The sequence below is a fragment of the Aulonocara sp. 'chitande type north' Nkhata Bay genome, linkage group LG20 (assembly GCF_057382095.1).
Source record: "Aulonocara sp. 'chitande type north' Nkhata Bay isolate Kocher_YH1m ecotype deep benthic linkage group LG20, A_spYH_male_GT1.1, whole genome shotgun sequence".
NCBI classification, from domain to species: domain Eukaryota; kingdom Metazoa; phylum Chordata; class Actinopteri; order Cichliformes; family Cichlidae; genus Aulonocara; species Aulonocara sp. 'chitande type north' Nkhata Bay.
Window position 1 is genome coordinate 7143655 of NC_141363.1, and position 26995 is coordinate 7170649.

At 42.4% G+C, this 26995-nt stretch overlaps 3 protein-coding genes across 8 annotated transcripts in view; 1 reads left to right on the top strand and 2 right to left on the bottom strand.

The window, feature by feature from the left end:
• Positions 1-22072, bottom strand: part of acot7 (acyl-CoA thioesterase 7) — a 64008-nt gene extending 41936 nt beyond the window's left edge. Inside the window, exons 1-3 of one of the 5 annotated variants that reach the window (XM_086278762.1) lie at positions 21766-22072; positions 16633-16750; positions 15522-15678 (exon numbers count right to left, since the gene is read on the bottom strand). In XM_086278762.1, coding sequence (XP_086134888.1) covers positions 15522-15678; positions 16633-16750; positions 21766-21815 — 325 coding nt within the window. In that variant the 5' untranslated portion in view covers positions 21816-22072. Of the gene's footprint in view, positions 1-15521; positions 15679-16632; positions 16751-17625; positions 18113-21354; positions 21640-21765 lie in introns of those variants that run through there. The other 4 variants (XM_086278761.1, XM_086278763.1, XM_086278760.1 and 1 more) reach the window with 4 other exon arrangements.
• On the top strand, positions 136-6984 carry LOC147305029 (uncharacterized). Of its 2 annotated transcripts, none has more exons than XR_015126621.1 (2): positions 136-6717; positions 6865-6979. XR_015126621.1 is itself a non-coding variant. In XM_086277505.1 (2 exons), exon 2 carries the CDS (start codon positions 639-641, stop codon positions 6477-6479), a length of 5841 nt encoding a protein of 1946 aa, XP_086133631.1. In that variant the 5' UTR covers positions 136-305; positions 453-638; the 3' UTR covers positions 6480-6984. The 2 variants fall into 2 exon arrangements, 1 of the variants encoding a protein (XP_086133631.1); XM_086277505.1 differs by having other exon boundaries at positions 136-305; positions 453-6984.
• A 759-nt stretch (positions 22073-22831) lies between the features above and the next one.
• LOC147305030 (transcription factor HES-2-like) lies at positions 22832-24036 on the bottom strand. Its single transcript, XM_086278245.1, has 4 exons — positions 23913-24036; positions 23708-23803; positions 23505-23592; positions 22832-23409 (listed from the first exon to the last, which is right to left on the bottom strand). Exons 1-4 carry the CDS (start codon positions 24000-24002, stop codon positions 23084-23086), a joined length of 600 nt encoding a protein of 199 aa, XP_086134371.1. The 5' UTR covers positions 24003-24036; the 3' UTR covers positions 22832-23083.
• Positions 24037-26995: the final 2959 nt, after the last annotated feature.

Consider the following 26995-nt stretch of genomic DNA (forward strand, 5'->3'; position numbering starts at 1 on the left):
AATTCATAGCGCAGCCCAGGTTGTCACTACCCGATCCGTACCGGAAACCCGATCGGTACCCCGCATGCGCGAAAGGTTTCTACTTCCGGTCGTAGCGTTTTACGATAGTTGTACTGGAACTGTTTGTATGTTATTTCTCCAGGCCTATAGGGGGCGCAGGTTTGCACAGTTTGCTATGTTGAGCCAATTAGTCACTAAAAGAAGTGTGATAGGAAGTGTTTGCTCATGAGTGAAGCAAGACATGGTGTGTTTTCCTCCGATCCAAAGCCATCCACTCCGTTAAATCCCTTTGAGTGGCAATATGAGTAAGTTTCTTAATTGTGTTTACCTTTAAGAGAGGGTATATGACATTATTGAAGTGATTTGGAAACTTTTGATGTGTTTTATATGTCCACTTAAGTTCAACCCAAGCTAATGTTTATGTGACATTTCTGTATTCTGTATCATTTCAGTTTCACACTTTTTTGCATTAAATCCTGTCCAAATACAACACGTGCCTGTTCCTTGGAGGAAGTGATGCAAGAGAGAGTTTAGCTGGCTGTGAATCTCAATATAGGACACTGGGTCACATTGGGTGCAACAGTACAGTGAAATCATAGCGCTCTGCGAGGGACGTCGAGTGATAGATCTACTCTAACATGGAGAAATCAGAGGCTGAAGGTCAAAACGACGAGGAAGCAAGGTCCACTCGCTCAAGAAGGTCCTCAAAGTCTTCAGGAAAACTGACTGTTACATCATCTGCAGCATGTTCAAGCAGGTCGTCAGCATCAACCCGAGCCAGTATGGCAGCAGCGCGGGCACAAGCAGAAGCTCAAGCAGCAAAAGCCAGATTAGCTTACGCTGAGAAGGAGATGAACATTAAAGTAGAAAAGGCCCGTCTAGAAGCAACTCTGGATGTAATCAACCTCCAAAAGGAAGCAGATGCAGCCTTGGCTAAAGCAGAGGTAATGGAGTCAGCAGCAGCTCAATTTGACAAAGCTGAATCAGGGGAAGAGTGGCCATTGTCACCCCTACAAGTAACCCCAGAGCAAAAAGTGAGTGAATACATAAATAAACACAGCCACACTGACCTGGTTCCAGACATTACATCTCACCATGATGACAGTAAATATCAGAATGAACAATCCAAACAACCAGTAATGTACACACCTCTTTGTCCCAAACAAGAGCCAGTGCAGTACTCATTCATGCCACAAGATGGGGCAGAGAGACGACTACAAAGAGATGTAAGTCCACAGACTCTCCACGATGCATTACAACTGCAGCACGGATTAAGCTCAAATGATAATGCAGACACCATAGCAAGCGACCTCGCCAGATTCTTAGCCAAGAGTCAGCTAATAACTGGAGGGCTGTCTAAATTTGACGACAAGCCAGAAAATTACCTTAGTTGGAAAGCCACATTCCAGAGCACTGTTAGGGACCTTGGTCTAACAGCCACTGAAGAAATCAACCTACTCATTAAGTGGTTAGGCCCAGAGTCTTCTGAACACGCCAAGAGATTAAAAGCAGTCAACATAAAGCATCCACCTGCCGGTCTGAACATGATATGGTTGAGACTAGAGGAATGTTACGGCTCACCAGAAGCAATAGAAAACTCCCTGTTTGCCCGAATACGAGACTTTCCAAAGCTCTCCAGTAAAGAACCACACAAGCTTCGCGACCTATCAGATCTGCTGTGTGAACTCCAAGCTGCAAAGCTAGATGGTTATTTGCCTGGTTTAAGTTACCTCGACACAGCTAGGGGAGTACATCCAATTGTGGAGAAGCTGCCCTTCCATCTTCAAGAGAAGTGGACAATGGTAGGGTCAAAGTTTAAAGAAGACCACAATGTTAGCTTCCCACCATTCTCATTCTTTGTCGAATTTGTGAAACGTCAAGCAAAAGCAAGGAATGATCCAAGCTTTACCACACCTTTCAACACGACTCTTTCCTATGCCAACCACATGTCCAGCTACAGAAAAGAAAAACCGTTAAGTAACCACAACCAAAGGTCATCGGTTACAGTGCACAAGATGGACATATCATCAGAGGGATCAAAGGTAAAAAAAGCAGACGAAGACATTGAAAGACAGTGCCCCATACATCACAAACCCCACCCACTCAAAAGATGCAGGGGCTTTAGAGCTATGCTGCTTGAGCAGAGGAAGAGGTTCCTCAGAGACAATAGCATTTGTTACCGCTGCCTTGCTTCCACCGGCCACCAAGCCAAAGACTGTACAGTCATGATTAAGTGTGAAGAGTGCAATAGTGAGAAACACCTGGCAGCTCTTCATCCTGCCCCAACACAGCAAATGCTCAGACCTCCTTCATCTCCTGAAGTGCACGGCGGGGAGCAAGCAAATCCACAAGACCCGGATGTTACTGCCACATGCACAGAGGTATGTGGAAATAAAATCACAGGGAGATCCTGTTCTAAGGTTTGCTTAGTGCAAGTCTATCCCAAGGGTCAGCGAGACAACGCCAGAAGGATGTATGCAATAATTGACGATCAAAGTAACCAGTCACTTGCAAAGACAGAGTTTTTTGACATATTTAACATACAAACCACACCTGAACCATACATGCTGAAAACTTGTAGTGGTGTAACACACACGACTGGTAGAAGAGCATGTGGCTACATGGTTGAGTCATTAGATGGAAAAATGAGTTTCCCTCTCCCCGCGCTCATTGAGTGCAATGCCATCCCCAACAACAGGGAAGAGGTGCCAACTGCAGAAGCTGCCTTACACCACCCGCACCTGAAAGCAATAGCTGCTCAAATACCACCTCTCGACCCAAGTGCAGACATTCTGTTGCTGATAGGACGCAACCTTCTGAGAGTTCACAAAGTGAGGGAGCAAATCAATGGCAGAGATAATGACCCATTTGCACAGAAGCTTGACCTGGGCTGGGTTATCATTGGCGATGTGTGTCTTGGTAATGCCCACAAGCCAAGTAAAGTGAATGTTCTGAAAACCTATGTATTGGACAATGGGCGCCCAAGCTATCTCACTCCCTGCGACAGTCACCTTAGTGTAAAGGAGGACTTCAGTCTGAGCCAAACCAAAGCCATCTCCAGTCAACCGCCATCTGCTCTCTCACACCAAAAGCCCACGGCTGAGAATTTGGGAGACTCTGTGTTTTGTCACACCAGCAACGACAACCACCTTGCTCATTCAGCTGAAGATGTAATCTTTTTGAAAAAGATGGCAGGCTTCTTCAAGGACAATACAAACAGCTGGGTTGCACCACTCCCGTTCCGAACCCCCAGACGCAAACTCCCGGATAACCGGTCCTACGCCTACCAACGGCTGATGTCGTTACGACGTACGCTCGACAAGAAACCAGAAATGAAAACACATTTTGTGGAATTCATGCAGAAAATGCTAGATAACCAACATGCAGAGCTCGCACCACCTCCCAATAGAGACAAAGAGAACTGGTATCTCCCCATTTTTGGTGTGTACCATCCCCAAAAGCCAGGGAAGATACGCGTTGTGTTTGATTCGAGTGCACAGTTTGATGGAGTGTGCCTCAATGAGGTGCTGCTTTCTGGCCCGGACCTGAACAACACACTTTTGGGTGTGCTGCTTCGCTTCAGGAAAGAACCAGTCGCAGTCACAGCTGACATTGAACAAATGTTCTACTGCTTTGTGGTCCAAGAAGACCACAGAGACTACCTTCGCTTTCTTTGGTACAAAGACAACGACCTTGGCAAAGACGTAGTAGACTACAGAATGAGGGTGCATGTCTTTGGTAACAGTCCTTCCCCTGCAGTGGCAATTTACGGGCTGAGACTGGCAGCAAGGGAAGCAGAAAGCGAGTATGGAACTGATGCCCGAGACTTCGTAGAGCACAACTTCTATGTCGATGACGCATTAAAGTCTTTCCCAACTGCAGCTGAGGCTGTTGATGTCCTACAGAGAACTCAGAAAATGCTTGCCCTCTCAAATCTACGTCTCCACAAGATTGCTTCCAATAAAGTGGAAGTGGTGAGTGCATTCCCCCCTGAGGATAGGGCCAAAGATATCAAAGATCTCGATTTAACAACAGATGAGCTTCCAGTCCAGCGCAGCTTGGGGGTAAGTTGGAACCCCACAACAGACACGTTCACATTCCACGTTCCACAAGAGCAAAAACCCTTCACTCGCCGGGTCGTACTCTCAACAGTGAACAGCTTGTTTGACCCTCTTGGTTTGCTTGCACCTGTAACCATCAAAGGCAGACTTCTTCTCAGAGAGCTCTCCAGCGGCAACCTTGAGTGGGACAGTTCCTTACCCCAAGACATGTACGACGGCTGGAGAAGGTGGCATGACTCGCTACGAAGTCTCACAAACCTGCACATTCCCCGCCCCTACGTCACGTTCTCCATCTCACAAGCCACATTCATCGAACTTTGTGTTTTCTCAGACGCTTCAGTGAAAGCCATCGCTGCGGTAGCTTACCTGAAGGTCACACATGAAGATAGGCACAGTGAGGTCGGATTCGTTATGGGTAAGGCCAAACTAGCTCCTGTACCAGAACCGACCATTCCTCGATTAGAGCTGTGCGCTGCAGTGCTTGCTGTGGAGATGTCAGAGCTTCTCACAGTAGAACTAAACGTAAAGATTGACAAGACAACATTCTACACTGACAGTAAAGTGGTGTTAGGATACATTAACAATCAAAACAGAAGATTCCATGTATATGTGAACAATCGTGTACAGAGAATCAAGCAGTCTTCCCTACCAGATCAATGGAGATACGTCCCATCAGAGCACAATCCTGCCGATCATGGCTCTCGGTCTGTACCAGCAGACAAACTCTCTGGTACTTCATGGTTGTACGGCCCAGCATTTCTTCTCAATCACGAGACTCTCTCCCCAGAAAAGGGTCCATTTGAACTCGTCGATCCAGAGTCGGACATTGAAATTCGACGTAACGTCAATGTGCTTGTGACCACAACTGCTCCAGGTGCCTTGGGTTCATCACGCTTTGAAAGATTCTCAAAATGGACTTCCCTTGTCCAAGCGGTGGCCTACCTTCGCCACATCTCCCACAGTTTCAAGTCTAAAGATGGTGGTGCCTGTAGCGGCTGGCATCTTTGTAAGGCTAGTCTCACAGATGAAGCGTTATATGAAGCAGAGCACACAATCATCAGGTGTGTCCAGCGTGAAGCCTATGCAGAAGAAATAAAATGCATCATGGCGAAACGAGACTTACCTCGCAACAGTGCTCTTCACAAACTTCATCCCATCGTCGATGGCAAAAACTTATTGCGAGTAGGAGGTCGACTTGCAGAGTCTGGCTTGCCGAGTCATCAGGCTAACCCTCTTCTGATACCAGGGAAGCATCACATTGCAACACTGCTCATTCGACATCACCATGAAGCCACCCAGCACCAAGGAAGACACTTCACTGAGGGGGCTGTGAGAGCAAGTGGCTTATGGGTAGTTGGTTCTAAGAGGTCTATCAGCAGTGTAATCCACAAATGTGTCACCTGCAGAAAGCTTCGAGGTAGAACAGAGCAGCAAATCATGTCTAACTTACCTGCCGAACGCCTTCAGACGGACCCCCCATTCTCTTATGTTGGCCTCGATGTATTTGGACCGTGGGAGGTTTCAACACGCCGCACCAAAGGTGGTCATGCAAACAGTAAGAGATGGGCAGTCTTGTTCACTTGCATGTCTACACGGGCTGTTCATATTGAAGTGATTGAAACTCTCAGCTCTTCCAGTTTCATCAATGCTCTTCGCAGGTTCTTTGCGATCAGAGGCCCTGCCAAACAGTTGAGGTCAGATTGCGGAACCAATTTCATTGGTGCCTCCAAGGACCTAAAGTTGCATTCCCCAAAACCTGGTGATACAAGTGTGGATGACTACCTACGCAAGCAGAGGTGTTCCTGGGTGTTTAATGCTCCTCACTCATCTCACATGGGTGGCGCCTGGGAGCGTATGATAGGCATCTCACGACGCATCCTGGACTCAATGCTCCTACAAGCAGGAAACCCTACTCTAACTCACGAGGTCCTGACAACGTTAATGGCAGAAGTCACGGCTATTATCAACGCAAGGCCACTTGTACCCGTTTCCTCGGATCCAGACGCTCCCTTAATCCTGACCCCCTCAGCTCTGCTCACCCAGAAGTTCGATCCGATTCCAACTCCACCTGGGGAATTCACCAAGGCCGACATATATACACGACAGTGGAAGAGAGTTCAAGCCCTTGCCGACACATTCTGGGCCAGGTGGCAGAGGGAGTACCTCCACATGCTCCAAGGTCGTCAGAAATGGCAGCGCAGCAAACCAAACTTGAAGGAAGGAGACGTTGTTCTTCTGAAGGACAAGCAACTAAAAAGAAATGAGTGGCCTATGGGTGTCATCGTGAAGACACTTCCAAGCAGAGATGGAGTTGTCAGAAAGGTGGAAGTGAAGGTGACACGCGACAAGATTGCAAAGACATTCTGTAGACCCATTTCGGACTGTATCCTTCTTCTGAGAGATTGGTCTCATGTGTAAATAGGGTCTAGTGGCAATCTTAAAATAATGCCAGGCGGGGAGTGTACTGGAACTGTTTGTATGTTATTTCTCCAGGCCTATAGGGGGCGCAGGTTTGCACAGTTTGCTATGTTGAGCCAATTAGTCACTAAAAGAAGTGTGATAGGAAGTGTTTGCTCATGAGTGAAGCAAGACATGGTGTGTTTTCCTCCGATCCAAAGCCATCCACTCCGTTAAATCCCTTTGAGTGGCAATATGAGTAAGTTTCTTAATTGTGTTTACCTTTAAGAGAGGGTATATGACATTATTGAAGTGATTTGGAAACTTTTGATGTGTTTTATATGTCCACTTAAGTTCAACCCAAGCTAATGTTTATGTGACATTTCTGTATTCTGTATCATTTCAGTTTCACACTTTTTTGCATTAAATCCTGTCCAAATACAACACGTGCCTGTTCCTTGGAGGAAGTGATGCAAGAGAGAGTTTAGCTGGCTGTGAATCTCAATATAGGACACTGGGTCACATTGGGTGCAACAGTACAATAGTTATGGGTCAGAGTATCTGTTAAAATGTTAAGAATAACAAGTATATCTTAAAATGTTTGCAATAATGAAGCATTTCAGTACAATGTAGACAAAAACGAAAAATAAAAAGAAAGTTACGGATCAGGACTCCCCGATCCTTACTGCGCATGTGTAAAGTCTGACCGTACAAATCGGGTCTACCCGATCTGTACCGCGCATGTGCAGATGTTTTCTTCTTCTTCTGTTCGTTTAATGGCAGTTTACTCCCCAGTGTACGAGGATACCGCCACCTGCTGACCGAGCGAATAAACCCTATTATAAACTGAATTATCGTCATTACAAACGTGTGTTAAATCTGATTTAGTGATAGTCGAGTGTGTTTATGCTTGTCTGTGAGGAGAGGATTGTTGGAATAGTGATGATGATGTGCGCTATCACTGTCAATTGTCAGTAAACACTTAATCTGGCTGATGAATCTACACGTGAGATATTACAAAGTCTGCATTATTAACTCTGTAATTAGGCGCCATTCTTCTTATTTTACGGCGCTGTTGCTCAATCGGGGGACGCTCTCTGTTGAGGAGAAAAGCATGAATTTCTTTGTATACGGATTATCCATTGTTTAAATGTCCCGGGCAGTCGAAAAGGAGGCAGAGCTGTTGAGAAATGCTAGGAGCTAACTGGGCGCTAACCGTACCATTCAAATATATTGAATGTCGCAATGTTGGCAAAGAGAGGAAGTGACGTAAGATTTGCGCATGCGGGGTACCGATCGGGTTTCCGGTACGGATCGGGTAGTTTCCAACAATGGCGGCAGCTAGTTAGTTTTAATATTACTCTTATTATTCTTTTTGGGTCACAAAATAAAGTTTAACATATTTTCAGGCGAGAATGTAGCTGTGTAAACTTCAAATATCTGCTCAGTTTATCAAGACACCACATACTTTCAAAAGCGCTCCGACGTTTTCGGAGACGTCTGTTACCCACTAGCACGATAGCTAGCTGGGGGAAAGGCTCACTAGAGCCCGTGAGAACACCGGACTCCTGGCATATCGTTTTCAAACCCACCGCCGTCTTTCGCTACTCAGGTTAAACATGATATATAAGTCACTTAGATAACTTGTTATGTTTTTGTTTGGCTTTTTTTAGTATTTTATTTGTTCTTGAGTGAATCGGTTTGGCTGAGATTAAAGTTAAAGTTTTTACACAGCTGAATAAACATCAAGCAAACAACTGATCATCAGAAGTGTGAGATGCTCGAGAATTTACTCCGGTGTCCTGTTATATTTTAGATAGCAAGGAGTTTATTAAACTTCAGCGAAACAATCTGCAAATTTCATTAAAATTTAATAAACTATCATTTTGTCTTTATTTTTAGTTAGCACATACCTTAAACACTTAAGTTTAAGACTGTTCTTTGTAGGCAGGCACCAATCACTACCCACTGTCAAGGGTACAACCGTAGACGACACAGCCCCACTGACGAGCTGAAGCAGCCTTTAAGTTGCTTTTTAAGGTCAGTATCGTCTGACTGTTTGCATGTAAAAGTGACCATTACTAGAAAAGTGGTTGATTTTGACACGTGTCTACAGACTCACAAAAGCTGGGTCTGAACTAGCAGGAGGAACAGCTTGCTTACTTAGTTTGGATTTACGAATTGCAGAATAGGAAGATTTTTGGCTCCATGAACCACGGGCACAAATCTGCTCTGTCAAATTTCTACACTCTGCGCTAACGGATCTCGCTTGACTTTGGGGATGATTTTTCAAGTTCAGGCAGTGACAGCTTTGGAACAAGGGCCTGGATAAATGGTAAAAGGCATTATGACAGCTGAGAGAAATGGCACCTAGCAGTGGCAGGCACCTTTTTTTCCCCCCTCCAATATATATGGGGTGTCAGTGGAGGAAGACCAGTGCAGCGGTGCAGTGAGTGCTTTAATGTGCAAAATTGCAACTGCCTGTGCAAGAAAGGACATTGCACGTGATACAAGCCAACTAGTATCACTTGGCTCTTCTTACAGGAGTATAACATCACTAAAAGGACAGCTTCACCTTCTGAAGAGACAGGCAAAAATAAAAACCCTCATTATGGAACAAGAATCCAATAGGTGTTGTTTTGTAAGTACTACACAGACACTCTTTTAGCATAACATGCAGCAGCATTTAAAACACTAAGCTGTGTCACATTTAATTAGAAATAAGAGCATTTTGGTGTTGATCTACGGCTCACATGGGTGCTTATGTTGGTGGGGGTGGTAGGGGACAACGTCCCTCCAGCATGACTCATACATCTTCCAGTTCCTTTAATCTAAGTTTAAGGCATCAATCAGGACTTCATAGTAAAATTCACACTTTCTGTTCAAATGAAAACCTTTTAGGCAGTCCCAGTCTGACAACCTCAGTGTGTGTGTAATTTCTCACCTTTCCTGCTCTTCCTTCCTGTCCTTTACCCGATATCTTTCCTTTTTTTTTCACCATGAGCTATTTCACTTGATTTGTGTCTTTTACTGATTCACCTCTGTGCTCTCCCCTTGGTCTCTTACTCACTCGCCTTAATTCTCTCTCGAAGCAGAAAAAAGACCCTGTTTTCTTTTCTCCTTCCTGAACAGCCTGTTCCAGGCTCTGAGACAGTGCAGAGGGGATCGTTCTTGGTACTTGATCCCCATGATCAAAACCACAGATTTTCCATTGTGCTCAGCCAAGGCTCCATTACTTTTAATAATACTACATTCCCTCTCTGGGGAATGTTACAGCCTGATAGGAATAGATTAAATCATGGCAGCAGCGGAGTTTCTAACAGTGCTTTCTGAGTGAGGATTATCTGATACTCAATGTAAACTTTTTTTTAATATTTGTTTGTGCTTAGCACACTGAATTGAACATCGTTACTGCGAGGACCTCTCTTCTCAATCAAAATAAAGATCTGGAAAATCCAGCTGTGAGACAAAAAGCTTCTGCACAGTTGACAGACTCCATTGTGAGTCCACATAAACAACTCCCTGTTAAACTAAACTAACCTTCATTTTCTTGTAGCATCATGTTTTTAAAAAAAAAGTAAGAGATGCCTTCATATCAAACCAGTCTTGTGCTTTATTGTTAAGGGTTTTTGTGTGGTATTTTTAAGTATATTGTTTTCTGTGTTAGATTTAAACACATTTTCTTCATATAAATATATTAATGACAATTACGCTATTACAAAAAAAAAGCATGATCGTTTTTTTTTTATGTTGCTGAGCTGAATTTAAAGCTAAAACAATCCATTTTAGATGTGTTTGTATGTTCTCTGAGGATGTGCAGTTCTGTGACCTACCAGGACAGGAACTATCATGGTTACAACATTTTAAGCATCAAACCCACAATGCTGCGCTCTCAGCTCTCTCCCTGCTCATGTGTGTTGAACAGGAGGGATTTGTGTATGTCGTGTTCATGTGAATGTGCGCCAGAGTGCAACACAAGTAGCATTGCATATATATATATGCGAGTCCCATGAGTGACTGAGCACAAGCACATTATATGAATGTACAGAGCGCACGTGTGTATGTGTGTGTGCATGTGTGTGTGTGCGTGTATGTGCACATTCTATAAAGTGGCGAGTGTTTGTGTGTGTGTGAGAGAGTGTGGCATTTCATTATGTATGTGTATTCTCACATCTGCAAATCTGCACGTGCTGTAGTGTGTGTAGGTCTGACTGTGAGTGTGCATGTGTATGTTAGTACGCATGCGCAATCCCCCCAGCAGGGACAATCATCACGGCTCGTGCCCACAGTAGGCAGCCTTACCCTGAGGGTCTGTGACTGAGGCCTGCCTGACGAGATGCTGCCTGACTGACTGTGGAACCTGGATGATTGCCTCCTCCACATACACACGCGCGCACACACACACACACACACATACATATTAAATAAATGCAAAGATCCTTGCACAAAGAGTGCAAGATACAAGGAGCATGCACATTAACATCTGCACAGAGCTAAAAAAGCATGCACGGCTGCACAAATGCACACCCTGTGATGTACACCAGAAAATACACAAAGTGCATAATCTGGTCTACAACTGGTAAAATCCTTTGTTCTGTATTCCTGTTTTAAGCAATCCATCAATCTTCTGCCTTGGAAAAGAGCTGGTCGGGAATATGTAAAACCTGCCAGTCCTGTCTCGGTATGTGTTCTCTTTTAGCAAGAAGGAAACTGTGCTCATTCAGTGTGGGTGTGAGAACACGTAGGTGTGTGATTTCTTTTTCTGTGTCTACATATGAGGCTCTGCATGCATGCAGGTCATCCCTGCACAACCCCGTGTGTGTATGGGCGTGGGTCAGTGTGTTGGGTACGTGCATGCGTTGTGACGGAGAATGTGTGCAGGTACATCCACTTGGCATCCGTGTCTGACTGGGCCACATTGTGTGAGCCATGATGCTAAGCCAACATGACAGAAGCAAATAATGTCTGCTCCCGTTATCTTCTCTTCCCTCTCTGCCCTGCAGGAACCTTTTAAAGAGCCAAACACAGACAAAAACCCACATGCATGTATGAAGTGCGCATGGAACATCCAAATACGCATTCAAAAAATTAGGCACAAAAGTGCACATCTAACAAGAATACAAACTAAAAACATGTGCTCGGCCACAGCTGAGCATACTGTATTCTACTGAGATTTGGACAAAAATAGATCCATTAAATGCATAACCATTGGCTTTTCGCAGCTGCGCCAACTCAAATGCACAGCCATAGTTACAGTATACAAACAAATATGGCCCACTTCCTGTAAATATGACCTACTACACCACCAAGCTGCTGCTCCTTCTCGGGCTCTCCTTTAAATGTTTAATGAAGTCTTTCACATTGCCAGCTCACTTTACTATATGCAGGTTTCGATCGCTTCAAATGATTAATATCTGTAGCAGTTTTGTACTTTTGTTTTCTTCTCTTCTAAATAACATGACTCCTAGCTACTTAACTGATCTCCTTGATCCATACAACCCAAAGAGAGCATTAAGATCCTCCAGCCAACTGCTCCAAATGCAACCAAGGTCTCGTTTAAAAACCAGAGGTGACCGTGCATTTTCCATCGCTGCCCCTAGACTCTGGAATTATCTCCCAGTCGAAATCCGTACTTTGGAATCAATTCAATCGTTCAAATCTCGTTTAAAAACACACTTGTTTAACTTAGCTTTTGAAACAAATTAGTTTGACTTTCATTCGGCCTGCACTACACCATGTAAATGCAATTTTAAGTATAATTGTACTATTTGTTCTTTGTTCTGCCCGCACTGCGGTTTTATTGTGAAGCACTTTGATGTACACTAGTCTTTTAAATGTGCTATATAAATAAACTTTGACTTGACTTTGTTTTGGGGGGGTATTTGTGACTAACATAAGTTGCTGTTAAGTGTGAACCAGGAAAACAGTGTACTTTTTACAGTACATAAAATTTAGCATACAATATAAACTAATTCTATTACTGTGCTTGGCCCACACAGCCTCTAGAGACCTCAGTAGCAAAGTTTGATGTCCCAGAGGAACTCACCTCCATGCCTGCTCCCACCCCGGGCTACAACTCCTCTTATTTACACTACACCCACATTGCCCTGACACTAAACCTACACTCAAACCCTCAGAACGAATCCTTTTTCTTTGTTTATGCGAGTATAGTAATAGATTTTTCACTCTCAAGAGAACAGAAAATTTAGAAATTAATAATGATTGAAAGTACCAGAAGATGCATTGTGTCATTTTCTATAACTGTGGACTACTGCTTTAAAACCTATTACATATTGCAATGCAAATTAGGATTTCTTAGCATGTTTTATAAGACAAACTTGATGTGACTAAATAGTGAATATAGGAATGGAAGCTAGATTCCATTTTATTGAAAATGTCTCCCCTGTTAGAAATGTTTGAACCAAACTGAACAATGCTTCGAGTCCATGTGCTTGCTTCCTGATCTCCCCCTCATTAGGGGTCCTTCCTAACGGGCCATTCACTGTAGAGGGCTGTCCATTCCGGTGCCTGCACGTATGTATGCTGCTCTCCACCTGTCACCTCATATCTGTGCCTCCGCCTCCGTCAACCTGCTTTCAGCCCAGCAACCAGCCAACCAACCAGTATAAGCCTGTTGCTAGGGCAACGGCTGTCTAGGGGATACTTCTTTTGTTTCCCACACCTCCTTTTCCTCATCCTTCTTTCTATCTCTTCGCTACTCTTGCTATTTTTCCTCTTAAATTCTCTTTGCTATCTTTTTCCCCATCGATATGTCTGTCTGCTGCTCTCCATCTGCCTCTCTTTCCATTTCCTCCCGTCTTTAGTTTCACCAGCTGAAAGATGGACACCACCACTGCACAACTATTAAAATTTGCTTTTCTTTCATACTTAAAAACTGCACCTGGTGTAAACTGCCAAAACTCACAGATAACCCCCTAATTACATACTTTACAGTGCCTTAAGACATTAAATTTGTAGAGACATTTATCACAGGCAGACTTCTGTCCCCGTGCCATTTAAAGGTTCAGATACAGCAACCCAAAGTGGTCTCTGCATCTTTACCTGAGGTACTCTGAGAATTGTGGGAGCCTGTGTGTTCAAGTTAACCTGCACACATATAAATAAAGTGTATTACGTGTATTACAGAATTAGAAACATCATCAGTTGCCAAATACTCTAGAAATCAGCATCCCTCTTACATTCTGTTCCCCCATCACAGCACGTAATGCAGTCCCTTGTGAAAGCGTTTCATTATTCATGCTGCCACAAGCAGTACCACTTACTATGTGCTGCCCTCTTGTGGTTAAACAGCGGAATGTCACAATGAAGTCATTTTTCATTGATCGTTAAGTAATCTAATTTTCCAGAAGTGACAAAATATTTCCATAGGAAGTCTTTCCCATTTAAGAAATAACGCGTGAAACACAGAGATAAATTCCGATTCATAAATATTTCTGCCTGACAGTGAGACAAAGAGATAAAGACAAAACTAATGTTTGACTTGCACAAATAACCAGACAAAAAGTTTCACCTATGCACTTTTTACACCATAACGCTTACTGCTAAACTTTCACACACACGTTTGCTTTTTTTTATGTCACATGTTAATTTTTTGAATAAGAGAGCTCTTTGAGAACTGATTAAGATATTTCCAAGCAAAAGCTCCAAATAGTTACTTGTTCCAACTAATAACACAAGATTATTAGTTGCAGCCCCAATTTTTACAGTACATGCTGAACATGCAGATATTTGTATATCTGTGTTTGTCAACTTTATCTTTCTGTAGTCAACTTCCTGTTTCAATGTTTACCATACCATTGGTTCTCTGAAATGATGAGAATGAGGCTAAAGGTGAACAACGATGCACAGATAAAGTAGTGCGACTCAAACAAAATCATCCAGGAAGCAGAAATCCTACATCAATGTGCATGCTGATGTGCAGTTAACCACTGCTGGTTAGATTCCACTGGACACATAAATCCCCTTTGGGTTTGTTTAGGACATAAAAATCAGTCAATTAAACATTGCAGATCTTTCTGTCACGGTCCCCGTGTCTCTCTGGTTGGCCCACGCTGGCTACAGGTTTTGTTGTTGTTAGTTTTAGTTTTTTGTCTCTCCTCCTCCTCTCTGCCTGGGTGGAGCTCATTACGGGCTCTCACTCTTGGCCCACGCACCCCTGTGGATGGTGTCCACCTGCGGCTGATCTGGCTGATTTCCCCAGCTGCTATTTAAGGCAGTGGCACAGAGCAGCTCACCGCTGGAACGTCGAACCACCTGAGTTCGTGCTCGCGGCATATTCAAAGAAGAATCGCTTACACGTGTTTTATGTTGTGGAACTAACCTTGACCTTCTGTCTGTAGATTCTGGACCGAATCACCGGACCTGTCCAAGTGGGGCAGTGTGTGGAGTGTTGGAGCGAGTGCGGCTGAAGAGGAGTGCGTGTGTGCGGAGGAGCGGTGGCGGTGACTGAGTGGAAGAGGAAGCGTGTGTGTGGATCCCCCCCCCCCCTCTCTCCCTGGAGCCCTGGACCCCCTCCCAACTCACTGTACATATATTTTGCACTAAGGTGATCCCTATTGTAAATAAATCCCCTTTTTGTTTCCTTGAAAGAACTGTCTGCGCGTGGGTCCGTTCAGTAGCCATGACACTTTCCGCTGTGGTTACCCCTTGTGGCAAGGGAGCAGTCAAAAGTAGCGTGCTTAATGTTAAATTTATCTTATAACAAACAGTTTTTCTGTAAACTAAGCAGGATTAAAATCGTTTGTGTGAATTAAATTCCCTTTCATCATTAACTGAAAAATGCTATAAAACGGTTCCCAAACAGGTTTAATGTGTGTGTGTGTACCATGTTTACATATCTTTGTAGGGAACAAAAATTGTAATGTTACTATACTTGTGGGGACCAACAGTCTTTATGGGGACAAAATGCCCACCTCCAAAAGTTTGAAGGCATTTTTGAGACTCAAAATGTGGTTTTAGTGACAGGGTTACATTTAGGTTAGGGTTAGGTTTAGGCTAAGGGTTAGGGTTAGGCATTCATTTTTGAATATCACAGCAATTCACCTGTGAGGATATTCTCAGCCATAACTTTGACCTGGACCTCCAGCGAGTGCTTGGAGGTGTGCGTGATCTCAGCAGTGACGTGGGTGACCTCGCCTATGAACACGGGGGACAGGAACTCTGTCTTCTCCACCCGAACCAGAGCTGCCAAGCAGCGGTCCTATACAAGACAAACAGCAGACTCAAAACTTATACACACATAGTCACATAATCACAACATCTGACTGCAATGGCAGGAATCTGGAAATTGCTCTGCTGGAAGATCAGAGGGAAAATCTGGTTTAAAATCCTGAGTCACTGAGGTTGATTCCCCCAGTTACATGACTGTACACTGAGTGATAAAAATAATACCACTGAGCAAGGTTGTATAGTCCAAATGAGGTTAATGATGTGTACAACTGCAGATGTCACTGTCTGTGAGGCACTGTCGCCTCGCAGCAAGAAGGTCCTAGATTCAAATCCAGGCTGGGATTGTGTGTTCTCCCCTTTGTCTGCATGGGTTCACTCTGGGTGCTCTGGCTTCCTCCCACAAAGACATACACAGGGTTTCGATTAATTTGAGATTTTAAACTGGTTTTAGGTGTGAATGTGAATGATTGTCTGTCTCTTTGTGTCAGCCCTGTGATTGGCAGGCTATATCCTAGCCCAGTACAATGAATAAGTGGAAGAATTGGATGGATGGATGGAAACTTCACTAATTTGATAAATATGTTTTTAATGCTAGTATAACTGCAAGTTAGACAGAAATAACTCCCTTTTGAGATTTTGTATTTCCTTTATTGTGTTTTTAATTAATTTTTCACATTTTTTTAAACTTTTTTTAAAATTTGAGTTGTAAAAGTAATGGTTATCATTTCTTAGTTTCTTGCATTAATTTCTGTCAATTCACACTTATAGTACAGAAGTTTTCAACACTGTTATTCACAACATATTTTAGTCTCTTTATTCAGGTGCTAAAAAATAGAAACATTTAGTACTGCAGTGCATTATATAAATGACACCTCTCTGCTACAAAAAAATGAACATTAGAGGAACTTATGGAGAACTTCCTTGACTTCATTTATCCAACAGTACGATAGCACAGTCCAGAAAGACAGTGGCTGTTGTCTCTTACCCCGTTCTGTGTGTTGCAGTGCCGCGTGCCGACAATGCATCCGGCTTCCTCTATCATCTTGAGGATGTTGCCACCGTGGACGTTGCCCGCAACGTTGGCATCGTCTGGCCGCATAATCCTGCAATAATTAATGAATGCATTACTACGATTCAATTCAATTGTATTTACACAGCGCCAAATCCCAACAACAGTCGCCTCAAGGCTCTTTATATGACCCATGACTTTCGGTCTGATTCACATTCAAATTTGTGTCATTATCTTTTTATTACATATCACCAACTGTATTATAAGCTTCCCGAATAGTGTTATCAAGCAGTGCACGCAGTATGTTTTTCTTCTTGTTTTTCATGTTAAGTCACCTCAAGGTTAAGTACCTACTAACCACTAGTTTTATGAAACTTTGTCCAAAAAAACCACAAAGACAAAAATGAGAAACTTTTTTTTTAAATGCCAGAAAGTCACTCATGTGCTGCATCTTTGCACATAACAAGCCGATAATGCAGCTCTCCATGTCTCCACACTGCATCACAGCTTAAACACAGCATCATTATCGCAGACGGTGCATGAAGTGGCTCCACTTCTTCAGTGTATGGATAAACGAGTCGTACCAGTTATACCTGGTGTAATCACTTTACGCACTGTTAATCCAAAATGTACAAATGTCTAACCACAATAATGCAGTGCGCCACTGCACTGACTAATTCTGTGACACACACGGTTAAGATTTAGACTGTGTGTGTATGTGCGTGTGTGTGTGTGTGTGTGTGTGTGTATAGAACAAAAAGGAAGACAATACGCAGCTTGGCAGCATTAGTAAGCCCTTGTGTAATAGAAAGGTGATCAATAACTTCCCATAAAACTTGACAATTCTCAGTTTTCTATTTACTAGAATTCACAAAACTCCTCACCATATGTAGGAAATGACTAGGAACCAACACAAAATGATCAAAACAGACTGTGTGTGTGGGTGTGTGTGCATCAGTAACCAAGTACCTGCTAAGATGATTTTTGGTACACTTCCAAGCTCCAGTCTTCTCACCCTCCCTGACATCTTTGCTTACTTGCTTACTTTGACTATGTTGCTGTTTCTCCACCACTGCAGTCGTCTTATCCACTTCATCTGAAGCCTGACTTTGCTGAGCCCTAGAGCAATCCATCTCTAAACACGGACTGGCTCTCAGTCTTCGTCTCTCACCTACTTCCTCTGTGTATGAGCTCTAAGAACCCAGCTTTCAAGATTTTGAGATCTGACGTTGATGGTCTGAGTGATGTCATGGAGTATTACCGCTCAAACCACATTAACTAGTCAAACTGGATCTCAGCAGACCCGCTGATACAAAGACAGACAAGAGTTAGCTAATGAAAGAAGTCATCATCACATTGAGGTTTGAGTCTTGCAGCTGACAGAGTTTGACAGTGACAAATCTGCCAAGATGTCCTGAGACACATGCAAAGCACCAGATGAATGAAACTTGTCTCAGATCCTTAATTCACGAGAATGTTTCTCCACTGTATTTTTCTATAGTAAAGACTAAATTTTGAAATTTAGGAAACAAACTGAAGATACTTGGCCAAGATTACAACCACCCCAGTACCAACATAATACAGTTTAATATGTTCAACAGAATAGCAGGCTTAAAAAAGTAAAATAAAGAAAGCCAAGTCCACAAACCTTTCAAATCACACTTACACACCTCCAAATCAGGATGTAGTTGATTAATCACTTGTTTACTCATGTAAATCAACCAAAATATCTATAATACACAGATTATATACACAGGTGAGTACACAAAAGCTGACGTTGTTTCTGATTAGAAGCAGCACCACTGGACTAAACATACAAACGATATATAGATGACAACTAACTGAAAATGCAAAATATTGCTGTTAATGGGTGCCTAAGACAAAAGCTTCTGCCTGTTGAAAAAAAACTCTTATTTATTTATTTATTTATTTTAGTTTACCTGCGTCGAGAACAATGTTGGCTGAAAGACAGAATTATCTTCACAAACTGGGGTCTCAGTGTCATTTCTCTCCCGGCTGTCCACAGAACAAGATCACAGCACAGGTGTGAAAGTGATTTTGCATCCTAGTGTTTAACTGCAAGCATACTTACATTACCACGTGAGACAGGCATTTGCCAAACACACTCACACATCCATATCGCTGTATGCATAAACAGTAAGTCAGAGAATGTTGTCTTACCACTTGGTGTTCTCCTATTCTGTACTAAAAGTCACAAAATAAATTGTTTATATTTTTTAGCTTTTCACAAAGCCGTTGTACGAATCTTTTAGAGAGGAACAAACTGAACTCTGAGCAAACAGTTGGAAAAAATATACCTTCCTAGTGTGTTGCAGAAAAGCAATCTGAAGTTCTTAATAGTGCCAAAATGAAAGTCAAAAAATATTGGATATGAGGCCAAATGAAAGCCAACAATATAAAGGTCATAACGCTTCCAAATGCACTCTTAAACTAATCACGAGGGCGCTTTGATGGATCCTGTTTAGCTTCTTATTTTATTGCAGCGAAGAAATCAGACGGAGCGCATCTTTGATATATAGTCAGTGAAGCTGACTTAAAGAAGAACTAGATGACCAACTTCCTGTTAATGCACATACATCCACTTCTAACTGTTCAGTGACGTTAAAGATCATTGTGCAAAGACAGAATATCCAATGGATCAGTCAGGGTAACTTCTTAGGAAGACCTCAATCTAAATGACTAACAAAAAAAGCCGTCCTCTGGGCTATACTGGGTGTTTACAGTCAGTGTTGTGGTAAAGTGGCAAAGTGGACATGTTATTAAAAAATTTTATGCAGTACACATTTTCCTTATGATTAGAATTTTAGCTCTGCAAATATTTATTCAGTCATTTTACACTCCATTGATTAAAATAGGCACTTTTTCTGAAAAGCTTTGATGGCAGAGGGCCTGCTGAGACGTTCACATAATAAACTTGCACTTCCTGGCCTTGCTCCCTGTCATTTGTGCACAATGCTCACGAACCTGTTGACATCAACTCTGTAAGAATTTGCCAGTGCAGCAACAAGAGGAAGGAGAGAAGAGAGCAGGATGAGTATACCACTAGGATTTTGGGTTTGAGCTGGGCTCTCAGTGACTTTTCCACACACACGGCCCAAAAGGTGACGTTCTGGTGATTGAATAGTTTGTATTGATCCTTTTGTAAAGGATTGAAACACTTTCAGCCCTTAAATGTTGAAAATATGCACTCATACTGAATTCTGTCAGTGATTTATCTAGAAGCTGGTGCACTGAAGCATGATGAAGAATGATGTATTTGATAAGTGAGTGCACCTTTTATACAGTGAATCATCCAATCAGTCTGTGACAACCTGTGGTTGGTGGGATTCTTTTCTTCGCTCTTTGCTTTTAGACATTACATGGTTTTCATGTTAGTTTAGCAAGGCTAAATCTGTTTTGGGCTTGTGGTAGTGTAGCTGAAGTAGATAGTGTGAGTTTATAGCATAAGCTTAAATAAATATGTTCACTGACCCAACCTGTGACTGTCGCCTTTGTTTTCTGTGATCATTAAAGATAATCCCATAATCTTTGATGATCACTGTATTATTATGACTGTAAACATTACATTTTTTCATGATTACAGAAAAGAAGTTCATATCCAATCGAACTACTAGCATCTTACCGCAACATCCCAGTAACTGGAAACTTACTCCCACATGGTCAGTCACCTAAAGGTTTCAACGCATCAATCATGCAAAGCCAGAAATACTTGACATCCTCCACGAGGGGGGGCGGATCAGACCCAATGTTTAAAGAAATACTTTTGAAGTTATGATTCATTAATACTAATACTAATACTGTCTGGCTTCAGAAAGTCTTCCGAAGACCGTGGTAAACTTCTCAGAAACTGAACACTGAGCAGTGAAGAATGAGAAAAGATTATAAAACTTATAAAACTGGGCGATTGTGGCTCAAGAGTTGGGAGTTCGCCTTGTAATCGGAAGGTTGCCGGTTCGAGCCCCGGCTTGGACAGTCTCGGTCGTTGTGTCCTTGGGCAAGACACTTCACCCGTTGCCTACTGGTGGTGGTCAGAGGGCCCGGTGGCGCCAGTGTCCGGCAGCCTCGCCTCTGTCAGTGCGCCCCAGGGTGGCTGTGGCTACAATGTAGCTTGCTATCGCCAGTGTGTGAATGTGTGTGTGAATGGGTGGATGACTGGATATGTAAAGCGCTTTGGGGTCCTTAGGGACTAGTAAAGCGCTATATAAATACAGGCCATTTACCATTTAAATGTCCTATAGATGTCATAGTGACTTATATAAGTATCATATGTTGCTGTTTTAGAATAATTTAAATCTTCTTTTGATTGTGCATTTTTTTCCCGTCTTTTTCGTCGTTTTTCGTGTTTTTACTTGAGGGAATGTTTTATTTTCCTTTTTTTCTTTTCTTTAAATGTAGGCATATATTTCTGACATAGCAGAGGTGCGCAAGAGAAGTTTGGCTCCATCTACGGACGGGCGCAAGTACTACCACCTATTCTCTGGAAAATTACGCGCAGTTGAAAGGTATTTTAATAGGTCGCAGTCGTGCCCTTATTATCACAGATGGCTGTTTGCTTTCTGGGCTCTACATCTGTTCATTATCTGATTAAATAAATAAAGGGGCAAAGTGCGGACTAATTAAACTAATGTCCAGACAAATTGAGTCACGCGATAAACTTTCACGCGATAAAGTGCTTACTTTTCTTGGACTTTGGGTAAAATGGTAGTGGCCTTCGTCCTTGGCTGTGTTTCGCCTGTTCTGTATGAGCTAACCGCGCTGAGGTCATCACTTGTGAAACGCGGCTGAGATGGTCCGCACCTCTGACGAAACTCGAACGTTAAACATCCTGAAAAAACTGCGTCTCGTATTTTATACAACAGCACACGTCAAACATCTTGAACCAGCGGCTGAACTCGCCTCGGGCGATGGAGTCTGCGCAAAAATATAAAAAGAAGCAGAAGCGGATTATCTGGGTTATCGTCCTCTCAGCAGCTCTCACGCAACTACGCCGGTAGCCGCGTTGTTCTCGTCATTTGGCGACCAGCAGCACGTTATTAGCATGTGTGTGAAGGTAGCACTCGTGTAAACGTGTCTTATTAAACGTCCTACCTGCATATCTGAAGGGGGGATGCTGCCTCGCCCGTCTGCGGTGCCGACATGGTTCTCGTGTTGCAGTGAGATTCGTGTGTGATGTGAAGGGAAATCACTCTCCCGGCGTCCGCCGGCTGCTGTGGTCGCAGTGTCTTTGCGAAATGGCTCGATTAGAGGAAATGTGCAGAGCTCGTAGAAATTATCTGCTAAATGTTTTGCAAAATCTGTTCTTTCAAATTGCCCTAAAATAACAAACTATTATATTATCGATATAATAAGCCAGAGAAGATCCTTTGCATTCCATAGCTTCCTAAATTGTTAAATGAGAAAGGCATGTTTGAGAAACAGAAACCTCAGCTATGTCAATACCTATAATCGCCCAGAGGGGGGCAGCAGAGACCGCACTTTCTCAAACTATCCATTCAGGAGCAATATTTTATGCTGCCTGCTGTGGGCGCATTTGACCTCAAAATGCGTCCCAGCCAGTGGCGTCAGTTTTGTTCACATCTGCCTGACAACTGTGTCATATAATACTTTGTTCATTAATGTAAAAAAATGCATTCAATTCTCTACGCCACGTTTTAGCTCAAAAAACTCCGTTTTTTTATGTACACATTGGTGCTGCATTGTCTGCTTTCTTCCTGTAATATAGGTCAGTTCATACTGCCAGTTTTGCTTTGCAAATTTGCTGCGTGCCTTGTCCTGCCCCTGTCCTTACAGTTAAAATCACAGTCATGGTCCAAAGAGCGTTTTTCCTTTTATTACTGAATAAACGATCCATATCAATAAACCTTTAAAAGACCAGAAAGTCTAAGCAAAAACACAAAGCGAGATCTAACTAGTTTATTTATTCATTTATTGTACAAAATATACAATACAATTTGCTGTAAACAGCAAAAATACAACACACCCCAACAGAGATACTCACTGCAGACATTTTATGTCTACAAAGTTCATCTGCACAGATTCAGGACTCTGAAGTCTGTTGTGCAAATTCAGACATAAACTGACCCTTTGGGTCTTACAGGGCTGTTTCAATGGCCCCTGATTACTTAGTCCGCGACGAGGACTAAATATTGAACGTATACATACATGCAGATTTTTAAAAAATTCATATATACACGACTGTCTACACTTGTCAGCTTGTACAGGACAAAAGACTCGCGCGCAAAACGAGTATACAATACTCAACCAATACGATGAATTGTTGCTTTTCATCACGGAATCCAAGCTCTTAATCACTGTGTGTATTTACAGGTAATGCTCTCTCAATATTATTCCCAACATTAAACACATTACAGTCTTTTTACAGCTGTCGGAGGACCACTTAAAAAATTTACCAAGGTCTCCACACTGCAGCGCTGGCAGTCTGCGAGTCTGACTGCGCATGGTTTGGGACCGCTGCGCTGCTGCGTTGCTGACTCTGCACCCTGGAGCTGAAGCTGGATTTGATGCTCAAGAGTCTCTGATGGATCTGAGGCAAAGTCATCGAGGTCTGGGCGCAGCAGTTCAGGCAGGTTGGGGTGACGGTGGCGGATATGGACTGCTGGACAAATTCATTGACGCGCTGGTGTGCGTCTGGATCCAAGTTGGTTTGGGGAAGCAGAAGAGAGACGCGTTTGAGGCATGCCTTAAAACCTTCCCTGTAATTCTCTACAGAACCTGAAAAAACAGATAAATGTTAGGATTGATGTTCATCTAATCTGTTGTTAATACATTTAGAAATAAAAGGGTTAAATAAGTCATAGCTAACTTACTTTTAGCGTTAGCAGGTTGAATGTCACCGAGGAACCGCACGGTCATTTCCAGGATGTCTGCTTTCTCAAGCTTGGAGTAACGAGAGTGCTGGAGACAAAAGGGAAAAGAAGATGTTAGATGTACGAGTCAAAATGCTGTGCTGACTATAGTCAGTTACATCTGCAAAGTGAGCATACTGAAAATGTAAATTCAAACAACTTACATCTCTGCCTGTGAGGGGGATGATTAGGTTTTTTAAGCGGTTCAGACTTTCGTTAATACGGGCGCGTCTTCTTTTTTCCATTAGCGGTTTCATAGTCTGAAACAAAAGGACACATAGAATTTAGTATTCATTCATTACAACATGTGTGAAGTATGCGGTAAAAAATACTTAAGGAAATGAAACTAAATTTAGCCACTTTGCTTACCTTTCTCAGTTCAAGAGCTTCTTTTCTTTTGGCAAGAGATAGCTTTGGGGAAAAAGATTGGAGAGCTTCGCATGTCATGTTCGGAGACATTTTCAGCGTCGACTTTGTGCCAGAGTAGTGTTCAAAACCAAGATAGGCGAAGTTGTGCCTCTAACGGCCAAGTACTGGGGTATATATCCAGGTCCGTGGCGTCGGTTTCCGTGCGTCATGGGTACGCCCCCAAGCCGGCACAAAACGATTTGAACGGGACCCACATTCTACGAAAACAAGACAAAAGCATCAAATTTAGTCAGATAACCATCTGTCTTTTACTTTAATCCAAGCGTAGCTGCGGTGCGTGTCTGCGCTATGATCCATAGACCAAACAAAATCTGTGCCAAAAAGCTGAGGAAATTTGTGCGTAAAGAAGCTTTCAGTTTTGACGCGTCAAATGCTAATTCATCAAATATCCATTCATTAAGCCATATATTTTACATCATATTTTAAATATGATGTTTTAATACAAAGATAGGTTCATTTTTTTCTCACACAGTTGATGGAACTAAATTTTGTTTTGTTTCGAAAACACTACTGGTGCGTAATGACGCAGTGTTCGGAGATGCCTAGAAAGAAAATACAGGCTATAGAATTATTTATTTTGTAATTTAACTGTGAAATATAACAAGCTACGCATATAGAATCACATTTTATCCGTATTCTCACTTTTCACTGGCTATTATTAAGATTTTCTTTACAGCTGAATTTCCTGTTGCTGTTCAAATCTGTTCGTTTACTGGGATATAATGCGTGCAATTCTGACACAATATTCTTCATATATTCTCTGCATGGAGCTGTGTGTTTAAAAATAAAAAATAAAAACTTAAAACAAGAGGATGCAGCACATGCATTAGTCGCACAGGGGCCAGGCTTGCATTCAAGAAAAAAAGTGTCCACATGGATATAGAATCTTACTCCAGGCATATATACCCAAGCCACGCTACTTTCAAATAACATCTGTTCTTAGATTTTTACAACAATGGTTTTGCATGTGACGTTTTTATGCAGTCTCTACCCAGGGGAGGTCTCTACCTGTAGGGTGCATCCCACTACAGCTAACGCATCATGCAGTGAGGTGGGGGCTTGAAAAAACAAAGGGTGGGTGCTGTGGGTGCATTTTATTAAATCACAATAACCATAGCAAAATATAAAAGGACACCAGGTTGTAACTTACTCACAAGGCATTTTAAATGTTTTTGTCCGTTACCTGTCCGTAGTCTAAAAGTATTTAATAACCCAGCAATCTGTCCTGCCAAGTGTGAACCAACTTTAAGTGATAACTGTGATATTATTGTTATTGTTTAAAATATAAACTGGATAGGCATGACAACCCATCAAATACCACTGCACTCTGGGGAACCACACGCGCAGCACGCGCCACGGGGACCAGATGGCTGTCTGTTAAAGAGCTCCCAACTCTACCAACCCCCAACTTCCATTAATGACCCCCACACCCCACATACTCCTCCTGCACCTCTGTCGCATCCGGAGTAAGCAGTCTCCTGGTCCAGTCTATGCGCGCGCACGCAGACACACAGAGAGACTGTTCCAAACATTTGTGCTCTTTTTCTATAAACCTCACACGCACGACACACGATCTCAACGCGGGTTTTGGCGTGGGTATCCCATCTGCAAGCTTCTAATAGGTCCATGTTGTTAGGGTCCAACTGAAAGAAGCTTTGCATCTATCCCGTTTTACTCTATGCTGCAGTTGTCTCCCATAGCTTGCCTCTGTTTTGTTTTCTTTTTTTTAAGCGTCCACGCTATCGTGACATGGTTGTTTATCATAACAAAGCTCAATCTTTTCACAGAGATGAAAGATGTTTGAGCAGGAGTGCATGACTCTGTCGATATCTTTTCGAAGCAGTATTATTTTGTCTTACCGGAGACAGTGGTAGAAAAAATAAAATAAAATATGACTGTAAAATTCTCAATTCTACTACTAAATTCTCTAATATAATATATATCCTATCTTTCCACCTGGTTCAGTTTGAGTTAATATTTTTTAACGCAATAGAGTATAGGTATAATATTGCAATGGGGTCGATTTGTGAAGCTATCTTAGTTCAGCATTTAACTTCAAATGTAAACAAATAAATACTAAAGGGGTAAAATATTGAGATCAGAAGCCTGCAAAAGATCTTCAAACGAAGTCAAACCCTGTTCTGAAATTGAGAGGCACACTTGCTGCACGCGCCCCTCGCGCCCTGCTGGGATTGCAGGACGATGGTGGTGGGAGGGGTCGGCTCTTCTCTGTTTTGCTCTTACGGTTAGAGTCCTCTTTTGTGTTTTCAATCAAATTCGGCGTCGACAAACCATCTGTGCAGACCGATAACAGCGAGCCTTTGTCTGAAATGTACCAACACTTCATGGGAATTAAGGGTGGAGAGACTTTTTGCCTCATCTCGAGATTCGATGCTTTTCACGACTCAAACAACGGAGAGCACCAAATTCAGTATTTTTCTCTAACCATGTACAGTTCACCTATTTTAGTGGAGGCTATCACTTCGGTGGAAACGTAAAAATATCATTTCTCGGTGAATGTAAAATTGAAAAAAGTTTGAAAGAGTATGAATGTTAATTACTTCAGAAGAGTGTCAATTAGGCTAAACTCCCCAAACTGAGCTCTTACTACAACGTCTATATGTCTGCTCGAGTGCAGAGCGTCAAACAGGGAGTTAAAAATCTAAAGAGTAGTGATATGAATGAATATGAATCTCTTTTTTACTACTTCATATAAGAATTTAAGCCGTTTTTTTCTGACACCTAAACTGTGAAGTGCTATGACAACTGACTGTTATCATAAACTGTTCTATGATAAAGTCATAACTATGGAGAAATAAATGAATTGTAACATTTTTCCATTTGTTCCAATTGGAATTGGAACAAATGGAAGTAAATTCTCGTAATGTGCAAAGGTTTTGGGTAGGTGTGGAAAAAATGTTGTAAACAGAGAATGCTTTCAGAAAGATAAATAATGATTGTTTATTTTTTATCAGTTTACAAAATGAGCAAATAAACAAACCAGCATCAATTCTCATAGGTAC

Coding starts and splice junctions, on each gene's coding strand:
- LOC147305029 (XM_086277505.1), top strand. CDS start 639: ATGGAGAAATCAGAGGCTGAAGGTCAAAACGACGAGGAAGCAAGGTCC.
- LOC147305030 (XM_086278245.1), bottom strand. CDS start 24,002: ATGTCTCCGAACATGACATGCGAAGCTCTCCAATCTTTTTCCCCAAAG. Junction 23,593..23,707: donor TCCCCCTCACAGGCAGAGAT/GTAAGTTGTTTG, acceptor TTTTGTCTCCAG/CACTCTCGTTACTCCAAGCT. Junction 23,410..23,504: donor TCAACCTGCTAACGCTAAAA/GTAAGTTAGCTA, acceptor CTGTTTTTTCAG/GTTCTGTAGAGAATTACAGG.